At 40.7% G+C, this 17,284-nt stretch overlaps 2 protein-coding genes across 2 annotated transcripts; both read right to left on the reverse strand.

Moving 5' to 3' along the window:
- Positions 1-840: 840 nt before the first annotated feature.
- On the reverse strand, positions 841-3,349 carry LOC146987726 (uncharacterized). Its single transcript, XM_085777934.1, has 4 exons — positions 3,080-3,349; positions 1,740-2,218; positions 1,264-1,411; positions 841-1,173 (listed from the first exon to the last, which is right to left on the reverse strand). Exons 1-4 carry the CDS (start codon positions 3,347-3,349, stop codon positions 841-843), a joined length of 1,230 nt encoding a protein of 409 aa, XP_085634060.1.
- Positions 3,350-5,982: 2,633 nt separating this feature from the next.
- Positions 5,983-16,867, reverse strand: igfn1.2 (immunoglobulin like and fibronectin type III domain containing 1, tandem duplicate 2). Its single transcript, XM_085777935.1, has 21 exons — positions 16,780-16,867; positions 16,554-16,693; positions 16,260-16,359; positions 16,135-16,161; positions 15,526-15,737; positions 14,904-15,017; positions 14,648-14,810; positions 14,270-14,542; positions 13,692-14,117; positions 12,913-13,037; positions 12,628-12,769; positions 12,229-12,522; positions 11,834-12,133; positions 10,974-11,150; positions 10,238-10,366; positions 9,818-10,126; positions 8,967-9,052; positions 8,669-8,861; positions 7,194-7,490; positions 6,094-6,420; positions 5,983-5,987 (listed from the first exon to the last, which is right to left on the reverse strand). Exons 1-21 carry the CDS (start codon positions 16,865-16,867, stop codon positions 5,983-5,985), a joined length of 3,927 nt encoding a protein of 1,308 aa, XP_085634061.1.
- Between the last annotated feature and the right edge of the window lie 417 nt (positions 16,868-17,284).

Here is a 17,284-nt window from a genome sequence, read left to right on the forward strand (position 1 = left end):
TGCCTTATTTGTTATATCACTATTATGACAAAATCCTGAAACATATGTACAGTAGACCATGGATGTATTAGACCTTTCTCCACTCTGTCACTAGTTTTTTATCACTGTGGCAGCAAAAATGCACCACCTGCTGGCAGAAAATAGTACTTTAACCTTTTCACAAAATAACTTCATGACAAGAGGACAGTATGTACAGTACCAGAGGAATCATATGCACTCCTCACATGTGAGGCATGTGCAGTGTACTATAAATAACTATACAGTGAGAGGCACTACACATGTACTTGCATTAAATTACTCCATGCTTTGAGCACAGTTTGATCTCCTCTCACATCTGGCACTTCAAAACTGTCTGTTACTTTTCTCCTGTCCTGCACCAATAATGACATTTTATTTTGCTCTATGTTATATAAATGTGACTAACACAGAATCTCATAGCACGGTTGTTAAAATGAATACCCAGGGACCCCTTCTAATGATGCTTTATCAAAAATCATTACGTTTATGTTGCACAACTACAGCAGTCATAATACTTATAATGACTAGATGTATAAAATTAACTCAATTTGAGAACAAAACACGTGTTTTAGAGAAGAACCTTAAAAGGGTTGTACAATCAGTCAGTGTTTCTGCTCTGACACATACATTAATCAACCCCACTTACATAAAACAAATCTAACAAATCACTTGTTGCATGTAAAACCAATTCCAACTAATCAATTTAAGACTTTAAAATCACAGTCATTTGAACTACAGAGAGAACATCTGGACTACAACATTTACAAGTGCTCAGTCTGTATGTCCGCCTCAGTATTATCTATGAAGATCTCAGTATCTGGATCACTCGACTTTTGCAGGTTCATCCTCTGCTGTCTCTTCCTCCACTGCCTCTTGCTCTCCAATCTGTTCTGTAATTCCATCATCCTCTTGCTCCTCTTGCTCTTCTGTAACACCATCCTGCACTACCTGTTCCAGTGGCTGCTCATCCTGCTCAACTTCCTCCTCCTCCTCGTTTGCTCCATCTTGAGCCTCCTGCTGCTCAGCCTGTTCCTCGACATCTTCAAGCCTCATGGGCACCTCAGTTGCACTCTGTGATGTGGTGATGAACTCTCCTGCAGCTGGTTCCTCTTCATTTGAATTCAGTTTTATTGACCAGGAAGGACTATTCACCAACTGAGACAGATATGTAAAGGTAAGAAAAACAGTAAAAAAGAGTAATCACGTGCAGAGTTTTGTGAAGTCAAAGTTAAAGTGGAGCCATACCTGGGTGTGAAACGTCTGCAGCTGAGCTGTGATGCTGCTGTGGAGGTTCTGTGACGTGAAAAGCTGCTCATCCAGAGTCGTCTGCACTGAGGTGAGCATCTCTTCTAATGCGTGGGCACGCATGGCGTGCTTAGTCTGCACAAGCTCCCTGTGACACACACACACAAAAAAGAAAATTAACACTTCTTTGATTTGCAATGGGCTCTATGCACAGCTCCAGCACTTCCTGAATTTAAGGCAGGTCCTTCATTTCCTGTCTTACATTATTGGACACACTGATTAATCCAGGTGTGTCTGAGTAGTCACAATGGTCAGACACACCTGGATTAATCAGTGTGTCCAATAATGTAAGACAGGAAATGAAGGACCTGCCTTAAATTCAGGAAGTGCTGGAGCTGTGCATGGAGCCCATTCAGCTCATCAAAAAATATTCTTTGGGCATGAAGAAAAACAATGTGAAATTAAATTGAACTCACTTTACTGCAGTCATCTCCTGGTTGTTTGTATAAAGCGCAACATTATGAAGATAAAGCAGCTCTCTCAGATCATTCAGCCCAGAGGATTGCTCCCCTAACGCTGCATTAAGAGCTTCCACTGATGCAAACTGCTCATCAGCTCTGGAGCATGCACTGGACACAGCACTGGTCAATCCAGCCACATTTTCAGCCAGTGCTGAGCTGGAGCCCAAAATTGTGACTACTCTCTCCTTTACGGCATCAAACTCTTCACTGTGGTTCTTCAACATATCCTGGAGTGTTTTGACGGACAGGGAAACCTGCTTCATCTCAGCCCACTGTGTGTCCATCTCTTCGTGGAGCGCCCACAGATCTGGGTAAAGGTCAGTGTTCTTCAGCTTCTCTGATGTGGCCAGGGCTACCTCCACTTCCTGCTGAGCCTGTTTCTGAGCCTCCTCCAGAGCAACGATCCTCTCTTCCACATCTAAACCTGCATCGGTCTAGAAAGTGAATTAAGTTATTTACTCATGCGACATGACTCAGTTTAAACATTTAAAATCTAATCTTGGTTCCTTTATGTTAGTCTGAGCTGTCTTAATCTTGTCGTAGCCTACGCTACTATAGAGTGGGCCGTGTGACAATGCACAGATGATATAAACTTGTTCACTGTCTGAAGTGATGGGCCATTGTAAATTGTCTATATAAAATAGGCTATGTCTTTTGTTATTTTTGGGTGTAGAGGACGACTGGACAATTGTTGAAAATGTTAGAAAAAATAACTGAGCAGGACTTTTCTGTGTTGGATTTGTCAGGCATTCAAATAAAAGTAAAACATAGCCTACATGTAAACCAGAAATAAAATTCAAAATCTGGCTACATTAAAACAATAATAGCTTGGGGCTGTGAGTGTCACTGAAACGTGAGTATGAAGCTGCTCACAGCTGAGACATGCTAACAGGTGTTTCCATCAGTGTGAAGTTGGCCTATTTAAAATGTCTCACAGCCTTGTGCTTTCAAAACAAATATAATCATATGATCACACAAGCTGCATCTGAATTTATGGCGTTTTGTTCAAACCTTTCTCACTTTCATTTATTTGTTTAGCCTGTTTATTTTTCTTTTCCACAAAGGTCGTGCTCTTATTTTGAAAAGCACACCCTGATTCGGAAATTCCGTGCTAGCAATCACTGCCAGGTGAGGTGAACCGGCGAAAATGGCGATGAATGAAAACCGAGTCAATCTAATTTTAAAGTTATAACGAGATAAAACAAAGCAAACTTCAGTTGATTGAGTAATTTACAAAGTGGACAGTCCCGAAAAAGAAAGAAAGAAAGTGCGGATGACAACATGAGCCAACTTACCTGTGTGTCGGTTGTCTGCATCACCTGTTGCAAGTCTGTTACCTTAACTTGCATCGTCGTCAAAGACTGTGACAACTGGTCGATGCTATGCTGCTGGTGAACACCATACCAGCCCATAGTCGAGGCCCCTACTGAAAACACAACAATGAACAGCAGGACTGGAGCAGCAGAGGAGGTCGTGGTTCTTCTGGATCTGGACCGTGGAGCTGGTGACTCCGACAGTGTGGAGAAGTCTTCTTGTTGAGGCTTCTTTGACTTGCGCTTGGCCATGGCAGCTACAGCAGCAGAGCTTCAGCTGAGTCTTCAGTGAAGTGGACGCTGCCAAGTGAGGCTGCTGCTGCTCTGGGACAGCTAAGGTATCATGTTGTCTATTCTGCTGTGACCCCCCCCCCCCCCACTATAATACTCAAAGCAACTGGTGGGTTGGGTGCGTGCATGTGTGTCTGTGGCAGCAGCATGTTATGTAACTGCAGTGGTGGAAGTAGTAGGCTACTGAGATTGCTGAATGCACCACAGTGTGAGGAATTAATAGATTTGCAAAAGGCTATTGATTGTTTTTAGTAGTGATATAGGCTAGTTAGAAAAACTGAACTTTGTCCTGATAGCTGATTATCTTCAGCCAACATTCAAAAACTTGGACAGTTTGTGTAAGATTGATTTGTTGGGTCTTGTAATTGCACAACTGTTAAAATTCCAGCTCTTGCAATTTGAATTTTGCACTTCACCATATTTAGATTTTGATTAGGCTACATTGTGATGACTCAGCCCCATTGGGGGAAAAAATGATTCATGGTTTTTATAATCAAACCAAAAATGTTCCCCTAAATGTCCTGAAAATGCATTAACCTACTAGGAGCTGCAACCCGTACACATCTAGAATCAAAAGTGCTAAAGTGGATATTTAATTTACTGTAAACAGTATTTGAATGTTGAATCTGGCCCTGGTTGTGATCAGGTTTGTGCTGATGTGTTGCTGGTGAAATGTAACAGAGTATTAGGAAAATGGCATGAATTTGTTTTGTCTGACTTGCGGTGGAAAAACCTTGAATATGCTACTTGGCATTTGTTTTCTCTGTCACATACAGTAATTTGGTGCTGGGAGTAGCTGGCGACTGTTGCTTGACAAGGCCTTCAGGATACTAAAGGTTAATACACCCTCTGAGCAGTGCTACGTCCTCAGGGCAGATTGGAGGCTGCAGTGAGCCTCTATCATAAAGCGACAAAATGAGTTGACACCGACCATGGAACTGACAATAGTTCGAGGTGACTGGTTACTAAACTGCTATTATTGCAAATGCTGGCAGTGTAGCAGTAACAAAACTGAGGAATATATCATTCATTCCTTCATGTATTCATTCATGCATTCAAGGACACAACTCTTGGGGGTTCCATTCGAATAAATTATTAAGCATGCACTTTTTGCACTTACAGAACCAAAGCTTCCCATAGTTTAACTGAAGAATCCAGAATGAAAACACTAAGTTAAAGAAATTAAGGATTTTTATCTTAACTATGTTACATTTTTACCTTTATTACACAGCTTCAGAATAATTGTGCTGGTTAAAGCAACTACAAATAACTTTTAACTGGATATGCAAAAGTCTCTCATTTCTGCTGATGTCTGTATATGAGGCCATCGGTGGGAAGATAAGCTTTTTCTTAATTGTGTAACTCTATACCTTTGGGAGGCAGTGTTTAAGTCAGTCCACCAGATGAAATGATTTATGGCACTCAGACCGGAGACGAAACGCGTGCGACAGATAAGCAGCTTTACGACAATACGCGCTAGAGCTCAAGGGAAAAGTCTTCATTTCTGGCAAAACACTACCGCTTTTGTCCATAGGGGTCGCCAAAATCAACACAAAATGAAAATGATTTGTAGTTGCTTTAAATAAATGACTTGTAACTTGTTGCAGGGAGAATGGAGGCTCTTTGCCTTAGCGTCTCTTGGCCGAAAACCAGCCTTGCAAGATCAGTGCCGCCAACCTGGTGTCCCACCTCTCGTCTCTGCGGCACCGCGACACAAACGCACCCTGTAATCTCTTGTTTATGACAGATAAGACTAAACAAATATACATGACTTAACATCGTATATGATATAGAAAGTTATCTACCGCTTCATGGATTGCTTTCTCGCTAGCTTTGTTAAAAACAAATGCACATGGCCAGGAGGAAGCTTAGCAAAACAGCAGAAAAGTGACCGGACTTGCATAGTTCCCCTTTAAAGAAGAGTGCAACTTGCAACAAGAAGTCCTTTATTAAACTCATTTGCATAATTTACACTGGACTTATGCTGGTTATTGTTGCTTGTTCTCGGCATGGTGTGGTAATTTTCTTGTATTTATTGTTTTTTAACCAGACAGTGAAGCCAAAGGCAAATTTTCATATCCATGGACAATAAAGATTATTGCTGTAATTATTCCATTGCTACTGTAACCACCACAAAACAAAGCATTTCAATTTTATCTCACATTTAGTGAGATTCATTCATATTAATACTTTAGGAAAATGACACAGGTATGTGTTAAATGATAATCTAGTCCTTCACAATAAAATTCTTACTTGCTGGCATGCATGAAATATAAATGACACAGGGACCCACTCATAAATGATTTATTAAGTGGTGCCACTAGTGGTTCACAACTTAGAGTATTCAATAACTGTAACTTGAATTAATTAATGACTATGCAGAAGAACACTATTTTTCAAGATGTGTGTTTTTATATTTTTGCTCAACATTGAACATTGAACACACATTAAGTAAAAGATAAAATATATATATTTCTATTTTTCTGTTTTATATTTTTCATAACACTAGCAGAAGAGGGAGCAATTTAAAAGGAATCCAACCCATTTAAAACACAGTAAGGAATCAGCTTCTGTCCAGCAGGTGCATCTCTTCTTCACTCTGTGAAAGAACATATTCACACATTCAGTTTACATACTATAAGATCAGTTGGTTTACTAGAATAGATTTTCTATTGATGTGCAATTTTTAACCTTTTACTTATTACCTCTGACATTCAGAGTCATCGAGCTCTCTGCTGTCCCTAGTTTGTTTTCAATAACAACTTTGTATTCTCCGTTGTCTTTAGCACCCACTCTGAGTATGAGCAAGGAGCAGACGCCACATACATTGGTGATGTGGTAGTTGGTGTTTGTGTTCAAACTGATGTTGTTGTAGTACCACGTCACGCGTGGAGCTGGATCGCCCTTAACTGCACAACTCATGTAGCACTCATAACCTTTAGGGGACGTACGCCTCTTCAGGGGAACAATAAATGATGGAGGTGACTGGAAGTCCAGGCATTTTGTCTCTGGCATTTTCACTTTGAACTTTCCTGAAAAACAAAAAGAAAGCATTACGCACACAGACGTATGCACTTGTGGCCTTGGAAGACAACTTTCTGTGAGATACAAATCTATTGAGAGCCCTGACATCATCCGGTTGAGCTGCACTTCCTCTAACTTATATAATTCAAATCAGTCTCAGTTTCAGTGTTTCTCTCTTTTATCTTCCTGGAAAAGGGTTCACCAGCCAAGACTTTTAAAGACTACATAAACATACAGGATTTCAATGTTTTCTTCTACTTTTAACATTTCTACTTTTTACCTTTGCATTCATCTCATACTACAAGTTATATGTTTCAGCTTTAGCATCAGCCTTTTTAAGCATTGCTAAGCAGTTTATTCAGCTAATTTAGCATTGATTCAAAAATTTCTTCAGCTCATTCAGCATTACTTCAGCAATAGCATTCAGCTGCTTTCACATGCATTTTCTGCAGGAAATGCTTTCTTTTTCTAGTTTGGCCTGTTATTCTTTTATTTTACCCTTTTTTCCATTTTCTGTCTTGAGACTCTCATCTCTATAAAAGTGTAATACTAGATTGCTGGAGTGCCTACCTTTTAAAAAATGTATCAGTCTTGTCTATAAGTAGAATGAACTGTACAACACACTATTGAGCAAGGTAATGTTGGGGTGTTGAAATAGTGCGTTATTGACAATGTCAGTGACCTTGACTGAGGTTTTCTTACTTTTAGATCACATTTTGTTGCTCAGCTATCAGTGCATGGAAATTGTTGTGTATGGGCCAGTCAGGGTGGAGGCACAAACCTTTTTCCTTTTCGGTTCCAAACATGGGGGACTCAGAAGGTGGCGAAAGGCCCATGTCATTTTTAGCGAACACCCTGAAGTAATACTCCCTCCCAGGCAAAATGTTGACGACTGTGAACTTGTTGTTGAAGAGATTATCAGCCACTGTCCTCCAACTGCGTTTGAAAGAATCCCGTTTGGATACCATGTAGTGCAGCCTGTCATCCCTCTTCTCATCTGGAGAGGGAGACCAGGTCAGAGTCACCGTCCCTGAGATGTTCTCATTCAGTTCCACTAGTCCTGGAGGCTTGGGATCATCTGTAATTAGATGTAGACATGCAGAGGTACAGATGACAAGCATCAAGGGCTCCAACATGTACCCTGCCCAGTGCCCACCTGCTTGTGGCTGCAACTTTTAACTGTAATTTAATAACAGGAAAATACAATTGGTGAAGTAATTTTCATTTTGATTATCTTTACCATTTATTATCAGTATAATTATTAGTGTTCTATAGTTAACCTGGATTTTTTTGGATTTAAGATTAGATTAGATTATACTTTATTTCATCCCTGTGGGGGAACTCCTTCGTGACAGCAGCATTTAACAAAAGGAAATAAAAACAGGACAAATAATGAAATACACAATTCATAAAAATACTTTAAAAAGAAGAAGAAGACAAAAGAAGAAAATGCTACAGTGCTCTCTACCTGCTGGGCAAAATAACAGATTAAAAAAGTGCTTGCTGGTAGACAATTATGGATTAAAAAAACAATTTAAAGTAAAATGTTTACTGTTCCTCAAAGCTTAAAAGACTCTAGCATCTCCAGCAAAATTTAGAGATGGTAAGGAAACCATAAATTGAGAATCATTAAAGCAGAAGTAAGCGATCCAGTCGTTTTGGCTAATGCTGCGTTCCAGGCAGGCTTTTGAAACCGTAAATTACAGCTTCAAGTCACAACTTACGACTTTGTAGCGTTCCAGGCAACCCACTCGTGTTTTTCCGACCTGTTTTACCTGTGAAAGTCACTATAACGGCCACTTGTAACTTCCGACCCGTGAACTCGTACCAGATCGAACTGGTACGACTTCACAGGTCGGAAAAACAGGAGTTACGGGTTGCCTTGAACGCACCATAATGTCTTGTCAGCCGATGGAGTTAGCAGCCCCCGCCCTCGTCATGGCTCTATTGGTCCTCGTCCCTACGTCACCACATTCACGCGCATCCCTTGGCTGCACACACAGCCCTTCATGCCGTTCTCTCTCCTCATTGGATAAAACTTGTAGGATACGAGAAAAGTTTTCTCCTCGGCTCAGAGCAGAGCAGAGGGACTGAGAGACCCGTGTTTCGGTCCAAACACTCTATGTAAGTGATTGCTGTCGGAAGATATAACTATTTAAGACTTATATTAACACAAAAATATCGCTTACTTCTGCTTTAATACATTGTTATAAATAAAATTAAATCAAAATTGTAAAAATGCTCCCTGAGACTTACCTGTAACTCTGATTTCAACATTGAAACTCTCTTGGCCAGCCATGTTCTTGACAGTAATGGTGTACATGCCGGTGTCGGAGCGCTCAGATGTAGGGATTAAGAGCTGAGAGCCTTTGTCAGAATTGGTAATTGTCACATGTTTAGACACTGGAACACCGTCTTTTAACCAAGAGATTTGTGGCAAGGGGGAGGCCTGTAACAGGTTAAGGTAAATGTCAGATTCGTATGTGCATGAAAATGAAGACAGGTTCACAAAAATACACTGAGCTGGGCAGAAAGAAAAACTTTGGCATTGTACCTCAAAGTTGATGTTCAGACGAACTGTGTTTCCAGATTTCACCACCACAAAGGTCTTCATGTTGCGGTTGTTGAATTTTGGCTTCACTGTGAAATTTACAATCAAATGATGAAATCACCAGTTTTCTCACGTACCTTTACAATTATCTGGGCAGATTTTCCTGTATTGATTATTAGAAGAAAAAAAAAACCCAGAACTAAGCCAGTTTAGTGGATATCTACTGGCTGTATGAATCTAGATCTGTTTCCTATCGTTTGTTCAATGTTATCCACCTTGCTCCGCTGTTGGAAATACCACATCCCTGTGTATTACTCAAACCTATTTGTATTCCACAGCCTTGTGTGTCAGCCCAGACAGCCCATATCACTAAGGAGCATGCAGCTCCTCTGGTTAAAAACAAAAATAAAAACAAGTCATTTTGCCTCCATTATAGTCTTGTTTTGATGTTGCACAATGACTTCAAATTGCTCCGCTTGCTGAAAGCTGTACTTGAACTTCAGCATTTTCTTGATGCTGGGTTATCTGGAGCCCGGTAATAACACCCTTCTGTCTTGTCACTATAATTCCACCCTTTATTCGACAAAATATTGTTGGACATTTTAAATCATAGAAAACCTGAAGGAAAGCTGTTATGCTTGTTATAGTGTCTTGGTGCAGAACAATACATATTTTCATAGCTGCTTCAAGGCAAAAGGTGCACTGTGCACAAAACCAAATATTTGCTGTAAATGTACACAGATATAGATATAATTTGACCAAACCTGGAAATGACAGAAAAAAGTTTCAATTCATTAAACTTAGAGAAACTGAGAACCTGTCAAGTTATTAATTTACATTTCAAATCTTCTTACCTGGAGGGGGCATGGCAATTATATAATTGTCAAAGCCCTGAGGTTCTCCATCACCTCCATAATTGGTGGCAATTACTCTCACCCAATATGTAGCCATTGCCCTCAGGCCAAGCACGGTGTAGGAAGTTAGAGTAATTGGGGTGGTGTTACAACGGGTCCATTCAAGGCTTTCTATTGGTCTGATCTCCACGTAGTATCCCTGGGCTTCATCCTCTACCCCTTCCACTTGTTTAGGCTTAGTCCAAGCCAGTGAAAATGTGGTGTAGTTGGAGGATGTTAATTTCAGGTCTGTTACTTTGCCTGGTGGCTCTGAAATCACAGTGACATTATACTGAATAACATACCTGTTCACACTAAATCATAATGTTGTCATTGAGGATAACTGCAGTGAAACATAACACCTCAATATGATTGGCTTACTCATTGGATCCCTGGCAATTACTGTGTCACATGGAATACTAGGGTCTCCAGCACCAGACAGGTTGATGGCAGACACTCTGAATTCATACGCTGCCCCTTCAAAGACGTCTTTCACTGCGTACTTTGTACCTGTGTCGAAATGAGGATTTGATTAGCATATCGCTCAGAATCAGAGCGCAAACACTTCTCACTGTGTAGGCAACCGGTGGTATATTCTTGCACATTAGCATGTAGAGGAGGCCAGAGTATAGCACTGAGGGATATATTCCAAAAATCTCTCAGTTTCTCTTCAAGTGCTTGTGGATGCATTCGTAAAATATGTTAAGTCTAAAAGGACATGCATACTAGTTTTCTACCTCAGCATTCTGATATAACTTTGTGACTTCACCTCAGTTTCAATAAGCTGCTAAACATGAGCTTTACTGTAATTCTCAATTTCAATAAATTTTCATGTTGCTCAAATTTCAGTGTCCCTGTGCACATAGAGGAGGAAGTCAGGAGATGAGTTCATCCTTGATGAGGACAGACAAGACACTCCAAGGTGTTACTAAGAAATTGCATTCACACTTTGACCCCCAAAATCACAGTGAAAGTAATGTCAAGACTTAAGTACTACTGAGATATTGTGTTGTGTTGTCCATGAGATTGGGATTGGCAGACGGATGAATGAACCACCCAAAATCAAAATACATCTGGCTCTAGCTGTAGTAACTGCAGCCTACTGTTGGGGACATACCTGTTATGGGCCCTCCTTGGTTTACGAGGCCCCAGTAATTAGTGCCTTTCTTGTTCTTTTCTAAATTGTATCCCACTATTTTGGTTCCTCCAGTGTCACACGGGGGACTCCATGACAGATTGATGCAGTCTTTAAAGGCACTGACCACTTTAGGTGCTGCTGGGGCTCCTGGGTAACCTGTGAGGAAAATGTGTCATTCTGTAACTGATGTGGCTCTGTATTTATTTCCTACAACATGAACACATTGCACAACGTCTGTACACCTTGCTTTATCCACCAAGTTAAAGGGACAACGAGGAGTTTCTATTTGGTTATAAAAAAGTCTCACGTTAATGTGGATGAAACTCCGCTACCCACACTTGTTAATTAATGGCTCCATTTTTGATAAATATATCGTTTTGTCTCTATCTTTATTTTGTTATTTTAATTAATGGTGGAAATGCTGGGCGAGCCGACCGGCATTTCTTTACTTTCGGTTTCATGGCGAGTCATGAGAATAATGCCACCGAATCGCTGTTTATGGTCGGAACTACGACGGTATGTGATCGTCTTTGAACCTCTGACTTTAATTCTTGATGAATGAAAACATGAGTCCGTCTTGCGCCGGTCAAAGAATTTCACGGTGCGCGCGGAGGCTCATAAATGTGGTGAAAACACTTCGCTTTTCCAAAACTCCTCTTTGTCCCTTTAAGTTTGTTAGAAACCTGAAAACCTGCCAAGAAACATATCTGAAGCCGGTGTGTTGGAAACGAATTTTCTTTTATATTGCTTAACTTGTACTGTTGTCAAAGTTAAGCAATATAATTATTATTTTTTTTAAATCCCTTGTAGCCTAAAATAGACTCCAACAGGAAACTTACGGAGTACACCAGCAGGGATGTCCTCTGTCGTCAGGTAATCACTGGCGCCCTCTGAATTCTTGGCTCTGATCCGGTAGCAGTATCTCCTCCCAGGGTCCACATCTGAGTCTTTGTAACTTTGGTTGCTGTCAGGGACCTCGCCAAGATCTGACCATTTATTTCGCCCCACTTGTTGGCGCTCTACCATATAGTTTGTGACAGGACAACCGCCGTTGTCCTTCGGCGGTTTCCATTTGAACTCAACAGATGTTACAGCACTCTCCATAATGTCTACAGGTCCCTGTGGTGGTGTTGGTCTGTCTGTTGACAAAGTGAGATAGAATCAGATTGTCCTAAAAGCAAGAAGTGTTAACCTTCAGTACATTGTATAATTTCAAGTATTTTTATCTACTCACCCAGAACAATGAGTTTGGAAAATGCTTCTGTCGTGCCAAATTCATTTTTGATTTTGATTTTGACCTCTCCGCCATCTTTCCTTTGACACTTAGTGAGGCGTAGTTGGCTCTTTGTGTCTGATGTGTCAATTTTCACATTGAGGCCAGGCAAAAGCTCATCGTCGTCCTTGAACCACTGTATATTAATGGGTGCACCGCCTGAGAATGGCAGCTTCCATTCGGCATTTTCACCCGCCTTAATGATGACAGGCTTTGAGAATTCTCCCAGAGCGTCGCTGTCAATTTTCGGTGGATCTTTTTGCACAGAAAAAAGAAAAGGTTTCATCAAAGACCTAAACCTGTTTAACCCATTGCAAATTGATCATAATAAAAAACAAAGTAATTGATTTTGGTTCTTACCTTGAACATTAAGTGTTGCCTCTGATTTACGTCCTTCAGCTTCAAAGCGGTACACTGCTGCATCGTCTTCTGTACAGCAATCAATTACCAATTTGTGACAGGCTCCGTCTTTGATAATTGTAACTCCATCCCCACTGGTCAACTTGTCAGATAAAAAGATGTGCAGGTGAATGTTCATGAGCGATGTAGAATGTAAAAGTTTTGACTTAAATTGGTCTATACAGACTGGGAAACAGTGATATGCATGTCAGTAGTTTTGTATTACTCCTGGAGTAATTGACTTACCGGTTTTCCGTTTTTATACCAGAGTCCCTCTGAAGTATCACTGCTCAGTTTGCAAGACAGCTCTGCCCGCTCACCAACTTTAGCATCAGTATCTGTCAGCCCACTGACAAACTGAACACCTCGAGCTGCAGCAGTTTGAACAAAATGTAAAAAAAGGAAGAAAACCCAAAAATGACTTTTTGTATTATATATGGCCATAAAATCTCTGGTAACTATGATATTATGGTAGAATTTACAGTACAAAAGGAAGTGGATATGTGGTATGAAGAAGAGAATTGTGAAGTGTACATGGTAACCTTTTCTGTATTAACAGGCCAGGTAGAAAACAAAAATATTATTTATTCAGTTGCAGACATCAGTCAGGTAAATCTGTCTTAATCCAGCCAGTCAGCCACTTTTTGTTGTTCCCATCCATAGAGTGAAAGGTTTAATACATCAAGAGCAAACAATGAATTATATGACCTAAGCAAGCTGCCTTGCTACTGTTTCCTCTCTTGTTGACAGTATGTCCCCCTCTAGTGGATTACATCATTATTGCCATTATATTAAATGTCTGGGCCTAAATATTATGTTTGATTTCAAAAAGACCATGAAATTTGGTTCTGAGTTTTCACCAAAATCTACTCGAATTGGAACTGATTTGTTTTTCCACAGTTAATTTTTTTTTGCCCCTGTAGCAAAGCAGGCAGCAGTACTGGCAAAGCCAATGTAAGGAACGCTGAGATGTAACAGATGTTAATTACATTTCAGTGTTGACACAAAGCAGAGAAGCACTTTACCTGTAACAGTGTCAGGAACCAAAGGGCCGGTCCGTAATCGCTTCTTCTTTTTATCTGCATCACCGTCATTATCTCCATCATCTCCATCATCTCCATCTCCAAGGAGGTTTTTATTCTTGCCATCTCTGTCACTTCCATCTCCATCAGTCTTTCCACCAGAACCATCACCATGGCCGTCTCCAGACCCGTCTCCAAAGCCATCTCCAGACCTGTTCCCAGACCCGTCACCAGACCCGTCTCCTCCATCCCCCATTGCAGCTCTAGCTGCTGCGTCTGCAGCATCCTTTTCAGCCTGTGCTCTTCTGGCTGCCTCCAGGTCGTCTTTCTCTTTTTGCAGCTTGGCCTGCTGCTCCAGTGCTAGTTTAGTCAAATCATCTTCATCTCCAGTTCTTCTGCCCTTCCGGCCTTTACTGCCGTCTGGATCAGCTAAATTACAGCCAAACCAAAAGAACAGGGAGGATAAATCATGTTATTTGGTTGATACATTTTTTAAAGAATGTTTTTAGGTCTCAGACTATACAAGTAAGATTAATATTTTAATCTGTGTACCACTAATCAAAGAAGAAAAGATGGCCCACCTTCCACTGTGAGAGAGGCGTTGCTGGAGGCTAACCCAGCGATGGCATAATATGCTGCATTATCTTCCATTTGACAGTCTTTAACTGTTAATGTGTGAATAAGTTTGTCCTCCGAGACAGTGATATCATGTTTGTCCCCATGTTCAAGTGACGAGTCCTGTTTGGACCATGTAATACTGTTGAGGGGTGTTGACAAGACGCACTGAAAGACGGCGTCCTCTCTTTCCACAGCCTTCACATCCTTAATCTTGGCTATGAATTCCACATCAGGCACTGAGACAGGAAGGGAGGAGGTTTGAGCATAGAATAATATGACTGACTGACATTCATAATTCTGCTTTTTTCTCTCTCCGCTATGTCACTTTTACGATTCTTTACCTCGAAAGTCAGTTGAAAGAACATTTGCCTCTTCAACGTCGACCTGGTAAAATCCAGCGTCTTCTGGCTGAGGGTCTTTGATGCTGAAAACATATGTTGACCCATTTTTTTTTAGGCTGTGCTTTGAATTTTCATCGTCACCATATAGCACCATTGTCCCATCCTGGTGAGAGAAACACAGTCACATATTTGTTTTTTTTTTGCAGAGCTGTTTTTCATTCAAAACTGATTACCTCGGGATTCCTCTTAAACTCACCTTGTATAAGTTAATTGCACTGTTGGGATCATGCAGCGTCATGTCGAGGCTAAATTCAGCTGTTCCATTTGGTTTCACTTCTATTTGTTTCACATTAGCCACCTTCTCTACAACCTGCAAAAGAAAAACACAGCTGAGAGAACGTGAGAAGTATTTCTGGGGGCTTTTACACGTTTTATTGGCAGGACAGTTGAAGAGAGGGAGAGAAAATGGGGAGAGAGGGGGAATGACATGCAGCAAAGGGCCGCAGGGGGAATCAAACCCAGGGCTGCTGCAGTGAGGAGTGTAGTCTCTGTATATGGGGCATCTGCTCAACCCAGTGAGCTACACAGCGCCCCACATGACATTTTCAATGCTGCCGTGTTTGAACACAGTGTTGGATATTTACTTGTTGAGATGCAGTAGGTTTCTTAGCCTCAAGCAAAACTAGCTTCCATGCACAGGAAGGCAGGGATCAAATGTTATGGGGAAAAATAATTTAGCTTTTACCCGCCCTGGAAATGTTTTTTTATTTTTTATTTCCCTGACCTGCAGTTGTTTCCTCTCTCCCCCTGCCACACTGACTGTCCTCCAGTGTGTGGAAAATTCATTTGCATTAGTTGTTTAAAACCGGCCACAGTACCTTTGCCTGCTCATCTGCCCTTTCTTTCTTTAACTGCTTGAGTCTCTTGAGCATCCAGCGAAAGTCAGTGATGCCATATTCGAAGCAGATCCTTTCATAGTCTTTCTTTGGCGCGTGGATGAGCAGTTCCCAGAGCTTGGGATCGATTTCTCCATCTTTCTTTGGTGGCAGTTGTTTTTTTCTGGTGACAACGACGCTGAAATAGAGTGTGTCTCAGTGAGTTTGCCACAGGGCACATTTAACACTACAGAGCTTCCTTCGGTTTTCAGTTTGAACTTACGTTTTCTTGAGCATTGCTCTGAAGTCAAGTGGCCCTGCGTCTCCTGAATGAAAAATAAATGTGAATGAGGTTCATTATTTTAAGGGCAAATGATCCCACCATCATGTGTAGGCCTATGTGAAGAGTCCAGCTCTGTCTAAAGTGGATTAAATTAATTTGTACTTTAAAAAAAATAATGATTTGAAACCAAAAGTATTTCCTCAGCAAATACAGAATTTGTAATTGCAGCATAGCTTCCCTCTCCCTTCTTCCTTTTTATAGTTAATGATTTTCTTAGTGCTGCCCGCATCAAAATCCAAGTAAAAATGAAAAATCTCTTAACTTCATACCTGCCTTAGGTTCATTCTTGAATCCAACTGGAATAAAACAACAGTAGAACAAAATATGAGTAGTTACAGTGATGTTATGCTATTCTTTAGTTTGCCATTAATGTTTTGCACATTAAATCTCTTACCTGCAATAACGTTGAGCGTTGCAGTGCATATGGCCTCTCCATACTCATTGGTGGCCAAGCACTTGTAGGTGTCACCATCTTCTGGTTTTACACCGCTGATCTGATAAAAACAATATTATCATCTGAGGATTTCATTTCAATATAAGCTTCAGTCTAATGTGACCAAGAGCAAATCAAAGTACCTGAGTTTTGTCTCGCTTACACTTGTATAATTCAGAGCAGCAGGTATGTGAATTTCGATTGGTTTATGTTTCGTGAGATGTGAAGCGTTTTATGAAAGTAGTGTTTTCTCACCTCTAAAATGTGCTGTCGAGTTCTTTCATCATATCTGGCATTGTACTTTTCTGGATCATTAACCTCACCCTTGTTGCGCTGCCAGGTGACGGTCGGTGCTGGCTCTCCATTAACCGTAGCTCTGAAAAACGCCTTTTTACCTGAAACAATAGTGATACGGCTGTGAAGTGTTCATTTTTTTCCCCCAAAAATTATAATGACAATTTTAATAAAAATTTTCTTTTACCCTCTTGAACTGTCGTAACCATTGGTTTCCGTGTGAAGTCGGGTGTTGTTTTTCCTGGTGGTAGTTGTTCAACATACTGAGTGATCATTACACCAGGAACCCGGGACCGTTTTTTGATAGCCACTGTTAAAACCAGAAAATAGTACGTAAGGTCATGAAAATAAACATAAAACAAGAAACGTAAAGAAACACAACACACACACAAATGACTTGTTATATTGTGTATTAATACGCTTGTTGGGGCAAAACCATGTGACTGAACAGCAGAATAAGTCTTGAATGTATCACAGTGTCCCAGTCTTCCCAGTAATCATGTTTCCATAACAATTGAATTAAGTTTTTACCAGGATTTAGGAAATAAACTAAACAACACACCTTTTCACCAGTGCTTTTACTCCTGGTTGCAGTTACAACAATATTTCACTAGAGGTCAATATTTCCTTTATCTTTCCACCCTCATAGCCACTACATCATGACAGCTCCTCTGAGTCACTTGACTGTGCTG

This window comes from Trachurus japonicus, chromosome 5 (genome assembly GCF_045865225.1).
Source record: "Trachurus japonicus isolate A0001 chromosome 5, Traja_1.0".
Classification (NCBI taxonomy): domain Eukaryota; kingdom Metazoa; phylum Chordata; class Actinopteri; order Carangiformes; family Carangidae; genus Trachurus; species Trachurus japonicus.

Excerpts from the sequence above, each read along its gene's own strand:
- LOC146987726 (XM_085777934.1), bottom strand. The coding sequence starts at position 3,349 with ATGGCCAAGCGCAAGTCAAAGAAGCCTCAACAAGAAGACTTCTCCACA. Across the intron at positions 2,219-3,079 it reads TGCAGACAACCGACACACAG|ACCGATGCAGGTTTAGATGT; the intron begins GTAAGTTGGCTC and ends TTCACTTTCTAG. Across the intron at positions 1,412-1,739 it reads CAGGAGATGACTGCAGTAAA|GGAGCTTGTGCAGACTAAGC; the intron begins GTGAGTTCAATT and ends TGTGTGTCACAG.
- igfn1.2 (XM_085777935.1), bottom strand. The coding sequence starts at position 16,867 with ATGATCACTCAGTATGTTGAACAACTACCACCAGGAAAAACAACACCC. Across the intron at positions 16,360-16,553 it reads CTCGACAGCACATTTTAGAG|ATCAGCGGTGTAAAACCAGA; the intron begins GTGAGAAAACAC and ends TGTTTTTATCAG. Across the intron at positions 12,523-12,627 it reads GGCAACACTTAATGTTCAAG|ATCCACCGAAAATTGACAGC; the intron begins GTAAGAACCAAA and ends CTGTGCAAAAAG.